The 12,273-nt window shown below is 39.1% G+C and overlaps 1 protein-coding gene across 4 annotated transcripts in view; it reads left to right on the plus strand.

Moving 5' to 3' along the window:
- Positions 1-12,273, plus strand: part of ICA1 (islet cell autoantigen 1) — a 73,682-nt gene that overhangs the window by 44,089 nt on the left and 17,320 nt on the right. For all 4 annotated transcript variants that reach the window (XM_068404582.1, XM_068404584.1, XM_068404585.1 and 1 more), the window contains 4 exons: positions 815-940; positions 1,129-1,227; positions 8,825-8,919; positions 11,584-11,633. In XM_068404582.1, the coding sequence (XP_068260683.1) occupies positions 815-940; positions 1,129-1,227; positions 8,825-8,919; positions 11,584-11,633 (370 nt within the window). The remainder of the gene's footprint in view (positions 1-814; positions 941-1,128; positions 1,228-8,824; positions 8,920-11,583; positions 11,634-12,273) is intronic.

Genomic DNA, 12,273 nt, shown 5'->3' on the forward strand with positions numbered 1-12,273 from the left:
GCAGATGCGCTCTGTTAACCCCCCGCCCCGACCCAAGAAGGGAAGGGGAAAGAAAAAAGGGAGAGACACTTGCGGGAAAGTTAAAACAGTTTTAATGAACTATAATAATGAAAAAGAGTATAACAATAGAAATAATTAAATATATACAAATATATACAAAACCAAGATCGAGCTCCCCCGACGTCGGTCACGTCACCACCGGCACTGCAGGGCAGGCTCCGGGAAGGCCCAGGCTGGGCCCAGTGACAGACGGGAACTGGATTCAGGGATGCCCAGATCAGGATCAGGGGCAGCAGGAAAAGGGACAGAGTCCTCTTCGGATGCTGGCTATAGCAGAAGGGGCGAGAAGGGAGAAGAAGGGTGAGAAGGCCCCAGACCCTCGTTATCCCCCGCTTTATACTGAATGACGTGTATGGGATGGAATACCTTCATTGGTCAATTTTGGGTCACCTGCCCTGTCCGCTCCCCCCTGCAGCTGTGACCCCCCTTTGGCTCTTCACTCGTAAGCAGTGAGGAATTCAGCAGTGACCTTGGTTTCTCTAAGAATAAGTACAGCAAGAGCTTTTCTGCACAATATCCCTACCGGTGCCTCAGTGATAACTACAAACTTCGAGCGTTATCAGTCCTGGAAGCAGACACTGTCTGCAAAACATGCAGTTAGTTTCAGAAAGTGCAGTTACTTAGAGGAGACTTAGCTGAAAGTAAAAATCACTGAAAGGAAAATTGGCCTGGTTTAGGCCAAACCAGGACACTGGGGTAGAAAAACTGAGGAAAAAAAAAATCACTGTATAAACCATTGTCCCTTTGTTTGAAGGTTCAAGCTCAAGTGCGACACGCAAAACTCAGCTTTGACAAACTGAAGACTGACGTCTGTCAAAAAGTGGATCTTTTGGGAGCGAGCAGATGCAACCTCCTTTCTCATGTGTTAACAACATATCAGGTACCCAAAGAAAATGTTGACCTCCAAAAGAAAGATTTTCTGTTAATATATGTTTTTTAAGAGGTTACCATGGCAATATTCAACCGTAAAACTATATAACTAGTATTGGAGTGGAGATGTGAAATTTGCACTGGAAGCAGATCAGTGTTAAAGATAACAATGCATTGAAATTTTGTCTTACCTTACAGACAACACTTCTTCATTTTTGGGAGAAAACTTCGCACACAATGGCAGCCATTCATGAAAGTTTCAAAGGTTATCAGCCGTATGAATTCACTATGTTAAAGGTAAGGGATATATAGGTATGTTTGTTTGCCCAGTGACAACAATTAAGAGATAATACAAGAATATAGAAAGCACACTCTCATATTTTGTCCGTATGTTGTCTGACAATTTTATCCCTGTCCTGTCTTTTCATTTAAATACAGGTTTTCTGTTTAATGGACTTCTGGCTAGTAGGATCAAAAACTTCATGTAGAGTGCAGTGACTAAGGAACTATTTCAAAGACATTATTCAGGGCTGCACTTAAGTATGTGTTTAAGTGCTAACTGTGATTGTATTTGATTGTTCCTAAAGAATCATAAGATCCAGCAGAATTAGGGATTTATGTTGCTCACCAGAGTCCTGCAAGGGAATTAATACTATTTTGCCTTTGCATCTGTTTTTAAAAACTCACACTCTTTAAGAACATCTTATTGGACTGAATACAAGTGCATGAATGCTCAGGGTTCCCACACCTGTACTCAGACTTTTTAACCCTAACTGCTCTGGGAAATACTGTTTGCTTGACTAGTGGTATTTACTGATCCTTTGTAATCTTTGAATATAGAATGTGTGCAATATCTGACTGAAGTCTGAGTTCAGAGTGTCGCCACTCAAAATAAGCACTCAGCACTGTGTATTTTCCTGGTCATGCCTGCCCCTGCATAAGAAGTTGCTTTGCCCATTGCAATTCAAGGTTCAGTAGAGAAATGAGAAAACAGTGAAAAAATTCATTAACTTTCCAGTTATCCCCATAGATGTCTTTGTCCTCTAGTTACTTTGTGCATTGTAATAACTACGTGATTGGCTGATCCTATTTGCACGGGAGAAAAAGTAACATTTGTCTGAAGGAGGGCTGACAGAAGGGTTACCTTTGGGAGGAAAGTGAAGAATGAACAGCTTGCAGCAAAGCCACTGTTTGCTTGGAGAGACAACTCAGTTTGAAAACAGGTACAAGTCATAGCCTCAATCTGTGAAACGCTTGTTGTGCATAAGACACATAAAAGTGGAAGTTGGGCTGCACTGTGCTATATAGCCTGTGGCAACCCCAGAGCTTCTGGAAAAGACATACCTGAAGGTATAAGGTTTAATTCACTCCAGACTACCAAACTTGTTTGTACATGACTGTGCTATATTTAAAGTTGTTTTCTAGAGTGTGGGTTGGGAGGGAGTGGTTTCTGAACTTTGAAGTGCATAAAGAGCTTGTGGAGACTGTTAGTCCTGTGGCTTGAAACATAACAACAGACCAAACAAACAAATTTCAAGCTCAATCTCTTCTGACCAGAGGACAAAAATAAAAGGAGGCTCATAAACTGTTTCATTTTACCCAGCCTCTGAAGAGTCCTGTCTTGCAGGAGAAGTCCTCATTTGCTATGAAGTTCACATAACTCTAAGCTTCTTTCTTGCATAGTCCATGTCATGGAAGATGGGTTTTAGCCAGAGCTTATGTCCAAATTTCAGCAGGAGACAATTGGGCATAGTTATCTTCACATTGCTAGTAATTGCCTACAGACTTAACAATTAAACTCCAAACCAGAAAAGAAAGCCCCCTTTATTTTCCCACTATTGCCTGCCATTGCAACGATGTCTAGTTCACAGCCTCGGTTCAGCACAGCCAGAGTCCTGCTCCGGAGCCTTGGTACCTTGCTGGTGGGCTGTTCTCATAACTTCCCAATGTTAGAAGATTTCTGAGGAATTTTTTCTCTTTGCTTTGATACAAACCAATTTCAGTCTAATTTGTGTAGGTAGCCTATATTGTTGCTGGGTATTTATTCTTCATTCTCTTTTATATCTAAAAATGTCATTATTTGACAAGACATATGATGTTTCAAAATGTATAGTAACATTTGGACACCTTGGAGAGAAACTTGTACAGAAAATGCACCTGTTCTGGAGTATGAAGTACCCTTGTGATGGAGGGTGAGAGAGATTTGGGGATGCTTGTTACCTTTTGAACTTGCTCCTGTGAAAGATTTCAGTATAATCTAAATTTGAAATCAGGCTGGGAATCTGTGATGAAGAAACACAATCTACATTCAGTCCACACATGTATAACAAGCACTCCCTGGAAGCAAAAAATAACTGTACAAATGGTTGTGAATATTGTAGTGTGTTTAGGATGCAACCTAACTTTGTTTTAACCATTTTTATTGCTGTCTTCCTGCGCTGAAAAAATGCGATTTCCTGTTTTTGCAGTGATATGTATGCTGAGAAATGATGCTACTCAGGAAGTAGTTTTATATTACAGAATTCCATGGAAGTCTGTGCTTTCAGAAGACAGCTGCTTGGGAATAAGACTATGTTACTGCCTTTTAGTATCAGTTCTTTATTTTTTTTGGTCTCTAAGAGTGTGGGATTATGTTCTATACCAAAGTTAAGTCTCCTCCATGATCTCTTTTCCCCCAATTAGTAGTTTCTGTTTGTTTGCATTAAATGATTGCAACCACCAGATTTTGATTTAATCTCCTTAGCATCAGGTGAGATTTGGTTGCCTAACAGAATAGGTGTCTGCTGCTACTTTACATGCCTTACTAGGGTAAGTCACCTCTACTTGTCATTTCTGAAGGGTGTGGGACTCCCATGAGGCCCGTGTCTCCTCTGCTAGACCTGGGTGTGGAATAAAAATGGATGTTTATGGTTAGGGAACTGATCCATACCAGTCATATCATATGTTCAAGCCAGACTAACTATATATTAAGAAGGAGCTACAAGCTAATTCTACGTTGAGATACATGGTATTATTTTTTTATGAAGCATAATACATGGCTATAGCTGATCTAGGATAAGCATAGTTTCTGATGGAAGAACTTTTGGTCTAAAAATGTACCCAATGAAGATGCCATGTCTGCTGTTGACTTTATGCATTAAAAATATACAATCAGAACATATAATTGCTTAAAATGCACATAAAATATTTCAATGTGCCTGTTTATATGTTTAATCAGGAGTTACCCCTATTAGAATATTTTTCCCTGTCTTATATCTTAAAAGGGATCTTTCCTAAAATAAATTTTTTTATTCGGTGCTTGCAAATCATTTTTGTCTTTTATGATTCCAGTTCTGATACTAGCAGCTTAATTTTGCTCATACAATTGATCCTTCTGAATTAAACTGAGCATACATGTATGTAGGTTTAGCATTTTACTTTAAAACAAGAATTTAAAGAAACTTAATATTTGACTTAGACGTAGATTGTCTTACTGAAAAATTAGAAGGTGTTATGTACTGGAAAATTACTATTTGTATTTTGTAGTATGAATATATTCATGTACCAGGTTTACTTCAGGAAAGAGACTCTTAAATGCCTCCCAGGGTTGTTTCTGGAAAGAAAACATTGTCTTCAGAGATGTTTAACAAACTCCCTTAATGAAAAGCAGCCCATTTGTTTTCTTTGCTTCAGGGTATATGCTGAGAGTAGTATAATTGTGCTATTGCAGCTGTATTTCCTAACTGAGAGTTTTATGCTTGATGAAAGATGATTATTAATGTGCTAGCAACTCTATGTATCGTGATGTAAAAGTATCCATTACTGTATCCATTGCTGTAATATTAAAGATGATGGGCTGCTGTTTTGGTAAAGCCTTTAAGGTTTCATTGTCTTGAAATTATCATATATGAAATGAATTCAAATTTATTTCAGAGACTACTTTTCATGAATGATACCCCTTTCTAATTTCTGTCCGTTTGCCTTAGTTACATAATGAATATTTAGTTGCATTTTTTACATTTTAATGCTATAATACCAAACTTCCTGAAGAGTTTGTATGAGCCTAGAGATAATAATAGCCCTGGTAAGGGAGCCAGAAGGCATAAATCTCAGTGCATCCATTTATTTCCTGCAAAGAGGAACGCTGCTGCTTGTGCTCTGGTTTGGAGAGCTCTGTCCGAACAGGTACTACAGCACTGTTGCCTTCTGCTGACCTCTGCTGTAGTCTGGTATCCTTTCTTGTTTGTTGCACCATGACTTTACTCACAGGAAGATTGCATATAATTTTATATCCCTGGGGGTTTTGTGGGGGTGGGATTTTTTTTCTGATGAATCTCCATGAGGAAATTCTGAGACTACCTGCTTTTCCTTTTCCCTTTCAGCTATCCCCGCAAATGAAACATATCGATGTTTTTGTCTCCTCAGTGGTGTTGCACTTCTCTATATGTGTTGTGACATCCTGGGATGTATCTCTGGCTCCTGGAGCTGCCCTTAGCTGTGTTGCTTTGATTCTTTCTTAGTCAAGAGGAAGCACATTAGTTGTCCAAAGCACCTGGGAGAAACCGTGGGCGAGCCGAGCACGTTGTCAATGCTTTGGTGATTTAACTGCAGAGGACAGTTTTTGTGTGCAGTCCAGATGATCTTGGCTTGACTGGAAAGCAGCACAGATGCAGGTGAAAGAATTTTGTGAGTGAGTAGCAGTAAGCCTCAGAATGGTGCCTGAGCTGGAACCAGAGTTAACTCTGCAGTGGAGGAACCCCTTGTCAGCTTGGATATTTAGTCTGAGTACTGGGAGCAAGCAAAATATTGCTGGGTGACTTTTGGTTGTAGAGACAGACAAGATAGGCAGAGTGAATGACTGTGAACTTGCTCTACTAGTGTGTACGGTCTTACCCTGATTTTTTTTTTTATAGTAAAAGAAAGAGAAATAACGAAGCTAGGAAGATAGCTTTCTAAACATAAGAGGATCCTACCTTAAGCCACATACTGGTATAGCTCAACAAAGTCCATGTGAGTCCACATGAGCACTCAGAAGAGTGCTGTGAAGTTACACATTTGTCTGCTCTGAGCAAACGAGGCCAGGAACGCTTCATACACCCAACTGAAGTGTGCTTGCTTTTGTCTGAACTCAGTCTGTGTCTTTACAGCCTTGTTTAATCACTACACTTTCTAGATGATGGGACTTCTTCCCTTCTTCTGATGTAACCAGAAACAATTAAGAGAATATCATAGTTTGATTTCTGTGCATGCCGACAGTAGTGATCGTATTACCGTGGGTTCATGTTTAGAAAACAGTTGACAATATCTTTTTAACACTGTTTTATTTCATACCCCTTCTTCAGCTTTTTTAAATCTCTTTAAAAAGATATCTCAAGTTTGTAGTGCACATCAAGGTGTGGAGTAGAGGGAGGCAGGGGAGAGGAAAATAATTTCATTATTTGCTGTCAGAACTTGAGGGGATATTGTCTGAATTAAATTGTCACATTGAATTATTGCATTAAAATACAGCTGCTGATTTTTAACAATTTTTATCATAATCTCCATTAAACTGAAGCTATATTTCAGAGCTATGTTTATTTTTCTAATACAGGAAATAGTAACTGCCATTATTATCATGCTGTTTCCTTCCCAAGGTACTTGTGAACTCCATTTCTATATGCTGTTTCCGTCATTCGATCATAGTCCTTTAAATGTGGATTTCCTGAAACACTCATGAAGGAAGCATCATAAAATATAGTTCATTAAAGAAGGATGCTTATTTCTCTGGTTTTTTTTCTCAGTGAAGATGCAGAAGATTTTACTTCTGATAATTTTCTTTAACTTGTGTAATTAGGCAGTGGTTAAAGCAGTTCTATTTGTTGTTCAAAATCATTACATCCTTCTTGGGACAGGCTCTGTGCTGCTATGCTTAGTGGCACCCCAACTGTTGCACCATCACCGCCTGATTACAGTGGACTGTGTGTCCTGCTGTAAAGGTGTCCAGGATGGTTCAAGTGCCCAAAGCAGTACGGTCCCCATACTGCAAAGCTCTTCTCTCTTTCTCTGCACTGCACTTTTTTGGCAAGTATAGTGCATGTTTTTTACATTTTTGAACTCTAATCCAGGTCCTTTTGGAGTCAATGGAATAATTCCCATCAATTTTAATAGTACTAGAAATGCAGTCTAATCAATACCCAGTACAAATGCAGTTAAAGGGTAACATATTCGTTCATGGGTGATCTAGCTGAGGTGGCTAGTATCCATTATTCAGACTCCAAGAAGTACACTTACACGTGATTCTGGTTAGCACTGTTACAGTGTCAAAAAAAAAAAAAGTGACTACAGAATAAGGTAAATTTCTTTAATGCCTCTATTTATTATTGCTACTTTTGTGATCCCTCATCTTTGACGCGTGATGTCTGCAGTGCTAAAGGTGCTTATGATAAATTAATCTGCGGTTCTAGATAGAAGAATTAGCTTACTGAGAGGAAAAAAAAAATCCAACTGCAGTATATGACAAGTCCATTAGTTTGGTTTCTAAACCACAGAAGTATACGTTTCCTCATACAGGAAACATACGAGGAGCCAAGCAGAAAGTGGAATGCCCCTTCTGGGGACTCATCTGTCCTGGCTAGCAGGGAGGTGCGAACAAGACCTGGGACATGCCTGGGAATGCTTTTCTTCTAACAGATGGGCCTGGGGACTCTTAACTTTTATTTGATAGATGAGATAGATAGATGAGATAGATAGATGAGATGGACTTAGGGGCCACAGTTTTTTCTTTAATTTACTATTCTGATGAAACATACTACCATTTTGTTAAAACTCCAGATGCAAAACCACTACATTTTTGTGTTCATTATGTTCTGCACAAAAGGTGGCTTACTTGTTTTAGTCTCAGCTTTTTGAGGGGAAGGGGGAGAAGGTGGGTGAGATGCATGACTATGAATATCAGTGAGACATAAATAAACTTAATTACAAGTAGTCAGGACTAGTCACATGAAACACGGTTTTATTTTTCAGAAACTGAGTTGGACTTTGGCAAGAGGAACATATTTTCACATTCACAGCAAAACCATTTGATAGAGCGAAATATTCACATTGCTAACATCTGCGATTATTTAATTACTATCTTCAGTTATTTTTTCATACAGAAATCCTAATTAATGCATAACAGGGACAACCAGTAGTATATTTAGCACTTCTGTAATCTCAAAGAGTCAGTCTGTAATGCTTTATGTGTTGGCTTGTTCACATGTCCAAATTTTGGTTATAAAAATGCTGACCATGAAACTGCACATTGTTATCTTATAGCATGGACTTTCAGATTGCAAAGGGACGGTAGGGTTTCATAATACCACACCTGGCCTCTGTCTAACTAATCATCCAAGATTTTAACCCTCATTTTCACATTCAGGATACAAGTAGTATTTTCCCACTATACCGCAGTTACCAAGGTTGTGTGAATAGTTGTATCAGGGGAAAAAAAGAGAATAAAGAAGTAAAGAAGCAGTGTATGAGGAACAAACAGGTGTGAGGAAAGAATTTTTCTCATCTTTAAAAAAAAGGGCAAAAAAGGAGGAAAAAGAAAAAAGGCAAACCCCCGAAATGTCAAAGAAACATGCCTTTAGTGCCTGCTTTGCACATGGTATAGATGGTTTTACTTAGAAATATTGGAAACAGAACATGAGTTTAGAAGTAGCCAAAAGTCACCTTCTTATAAAAAGTGTGTTCATGTGACTCAATTTGAATTAGTATCTTCTAACTTTTTTTTTTTTTGCTTGTTTGAGTCAGATATAGTTTTGATACAGCTCAAAACCATTCTTGCTTAGTTTATGTAGGTTCTATAGTCTGGTTTGGCCTTAAATGACACACATTTGCTTCCCTGATTCTGCTTTGTTTTCTTCTCTTCATTTATATTATGGTTATAATATAGAGTTTACAAGATCCAGTGAATAAACTAACAGAAAAAGCAGAAAAGGAGGACCCACAGATTGAGAGCACCAAATCAGTACAAGATCAGCAGAGTCAGTAAGTCACATGGCCTATGTATTAAAATAATAAGTATTTTTGTCTATAGTCTGCTTTCTGATTGCTAAAGTCACCAAACATTTATAAATGGAAATATAGACACAGCTAGTCTGATCACTCTAGCTAATAGTAAGCTTAATACAAGAATTCCTGAAATGTTGTAATATGTACATGACAACTAATAAACTTTATGGTGAAATTAAGAGCTTTGAAAAGGCCCATTAAACCTTCATATGTTTTTCATCGTTCCTAGCCTTCTGTTTATTTTTCAGCCTTTGCTTCATTTTTTCTTTAGTAAAAGAAATGGTAAACAACTACACATGGGAGAAGATACATGAGCATTGTATTTCTCCCTTCAGCATCTCCTTTCACCTGGGAATAGGATATGGATTCCTGATTGCGTTGAGCAGCGATTAGGTTTTGTAATGTATACAGCATCGGTTAGTAATCCAATGAAGCAGTAGGTACTTAGTAAAAAGTACATCTAAGTGAGCTGATGCTATCAAGGTTTGAGTTACCTGTAGCTCTGAGGTGAGAGAGACTTACGAATGGGCTGCTATGGGCAGAGGAGAACAGGAGAACTAGATGTGATCCCTGCCCTACGGGACCATCGGGATTCAGTTGTGAGGAGATGCAGCGTTGATATAATCCTGCTGCCACCTGTTGTTTTGACTATCCCTGGTTAAATGAAGCACCCAGCAAAGGATCAGTTGTCAAAAAGCAGAGAACAGCTTGAGTGATAATTAGTGGATTTTGCTCGGCTAGTTATAATAATAGATTTTTAGGGAGTTCAGTTTTCTAGTCCTTTTACTTGCTTAAATTCAGAACAACTGACCCAAACCAGTTTATAAATTGGTCAGATTTGGTGCTATTCAGATTAGAAAGGGCTCGGCCAAGTACCATTTGGCAGGTGGTTGTCTCCACAGCAGGTCCTTGAATCTGCTGCATCTTGTGTGACAATAATAAAGAATTTAATAAACAATTGTTTTCCTCAATATTGAATATAAAATTCTAGAATGAATGCATGATTTATGCAAGATATGTGCATTGGCACCTACCAGCAAATGCATCAGATGCCATGTCATGGTTGTACTTGTTTTTATTTATGCATTGTCTTTTTCCTTGTCTGTCATAAAACTGAGGGGAAAAAATATGTCACCATTTTGCTGTCTAAAACCATAAACAAACATCCCTGTGGCCAAGAAGGCCAATGGCATCCTGGGGTGTATTAGAAGGGGTGTGGTTAGCAGGTCAAGAGAGGTTCTCCTCCCCCTCTACTCTGCCCTGGTGAGGCCGCATCTGGAATATTGTGTCCAGTTCTGGGCCCCTCAGTTCAAGAAGGACAGGGAACTGCTAGAGAGAGTCCAGCGCAGAGCCACGAAGATGATTAAGGGAGTGGAACATCTCCCTTATGAGGAGAGGCTGAGGGAGCTGGGTCTCTTTAGCTTAGAGAAGAGGAGACTGAGGGGTGACCTCGTTAATGTTTATAAATATGTAAAGGGCAAGTGTCAAGAGGATGGAGCCAGGCTCTTCTCAGTGACATCCCTTGACAGGACAAGGGGCAATGGGTGCAAGCTGGAACACAGGAGGTTCCACATAAATATGAGGAAAAACTTCTTTACGGTGAGGGTGACCGAACACTGGAACAGGCTGCCCAGAGAGGTTGTGGAGTCTCCTTCTCTGGAGACATTCAAAACCCGCCTGGACGCATTGCTGTGTGATATGGTCTAGGTAATCCTGCTCCGGCAGGGGGATTGGACTAGATGATCTTTCGAGGTCCCTTCCAATCCCTAACATTCTGTGATGCTGTGACTCTGTGATCCAAGATTCTAGAAGAATTACACAAAACAAAGCTTTTAAAATCCTCATGAACTTTCCATTCACAGTAAACATGCATTATACTAGAATCTGGCCTGAATCTAATTTTCCTCTGCTCCCCACAAGCCTATCCTCAAGAGCAGGGGAGGTGGCTCCTCCTGTCCTATCACTAGATATGAGGAATGTGCCTACACAGTCCTCTTCACCACCACATCAGCCTTGTGGCTGCTTCATTCACGATTGGTTGAATGGCTTTACACAGAATAATAGCAGTTAGAAAGTATATATTCTTCATTGAAGAGATTACCTTTGCATGAGAATTGCATGTAAACCACAGCTTTTTTTTTCTGTCAAGAGCTTTTTCGTCAACACTGCTGATTTGGTTTTGCAGAAATCTGCTGACATGGGACAAAATTTACCTGACTATTGATTTGTTATTAGTTGCTGTTAAAAAGAGAAGTACAAAGTGGTTTTGGTGGGGTCTTGGTTTTTTTCTTTTTGGAACAGTTGTACCTCCTTCATGATAGTTATGAAAGACCAAATCTGGAAAAGCAGAATACACTGTACTTTTCGTTACAGTGATTTAGTTGGATTACGTGGAAGTGTGGGAGGTTTTGATAATTGGTCTTCAATCTAATTTTGGTTTTCAACGAACTTCCACGAGTGAAACAATAAAAGTTAATAACAGACCAGCATATACAGTGAATGCAAGAGTCCATCTGAATTACTGTTTATTTGTTATTGATATGATTCTGTAATGATGTGACCAAAAAGAGAAAAATGTGTTGTTATTCTATAGCCTTAGAATTATTTTCTCAAGTTTTTTTCTTATTCTTTCAAATTAAGGTTGATTTCATTAGATGAGGAGAACCATAGCAAGGAATCAAACTATTCAGGTATTTTATTTCATGTTATCACAGCTTCATAAGTGCTGTAATATGTGCTTTTTCATTTTTGTTTATTCCCTGTATGTTCAGCTTCACTCAGCAAATCCCTACAAATGCATAAAACTTAAGGCCAGGAAGATCTGTTAAACCTAATCTCATTTGTATTACATCCCACTGCATTTCATTCAGTTACTCTCAGATAGGTCAAATAGCTTGTCTTCCAAAGCATAATTCTTACATTGGGCATGTCTTCAAGGAAAGGATCTACAGATTAGTAGGTGTCGAGACAAGGAAAGTATGCCACTTAGCTTGCTAGTTTGTTCCAGTGATTAGCATGTACTGTGTTAAAAACTTGAGGAATTCAGTGGAACTTCTGCCCAAAAGCTAGGCAAAATCATATTCAGCCACTGCCAATGACCTGATGGGTTGTTATTACCCAGTGGCACAGGCAGGCTCTAATTGGAGGTGCACAGTGAAAGAATGGGAGGCAATGGACTCAAGTGACAGGAAGGGAAATTCTGATTACATATTAGGAAAAAAGTGTTTACAGTGAAGGTGGTGAAGTGCTGGAAAAAGTGGCAGAAAGGGCTGTGAATCTTCATCCCTGGAGATCTGCAAGACTTGACAGGACACATCCCTGTGGAACCTG

The sequence above is a fragment of the Nyctibius grandis genome, chromosome 7, assembly GCF_013368605.1.
Source record: "Nyctibius grandis isolate bNycGra1 chromosome 7, bNycGra1.pri, whole genome shotgun sequence".
Classification (NCBI taxonomy): domain Eukaryota; kingdom Metazoa; phylum Chordata; class Aves; order Nyctibiiformes; family Nyctibiidae; genus Nyctibius; species Nyctibius grandis.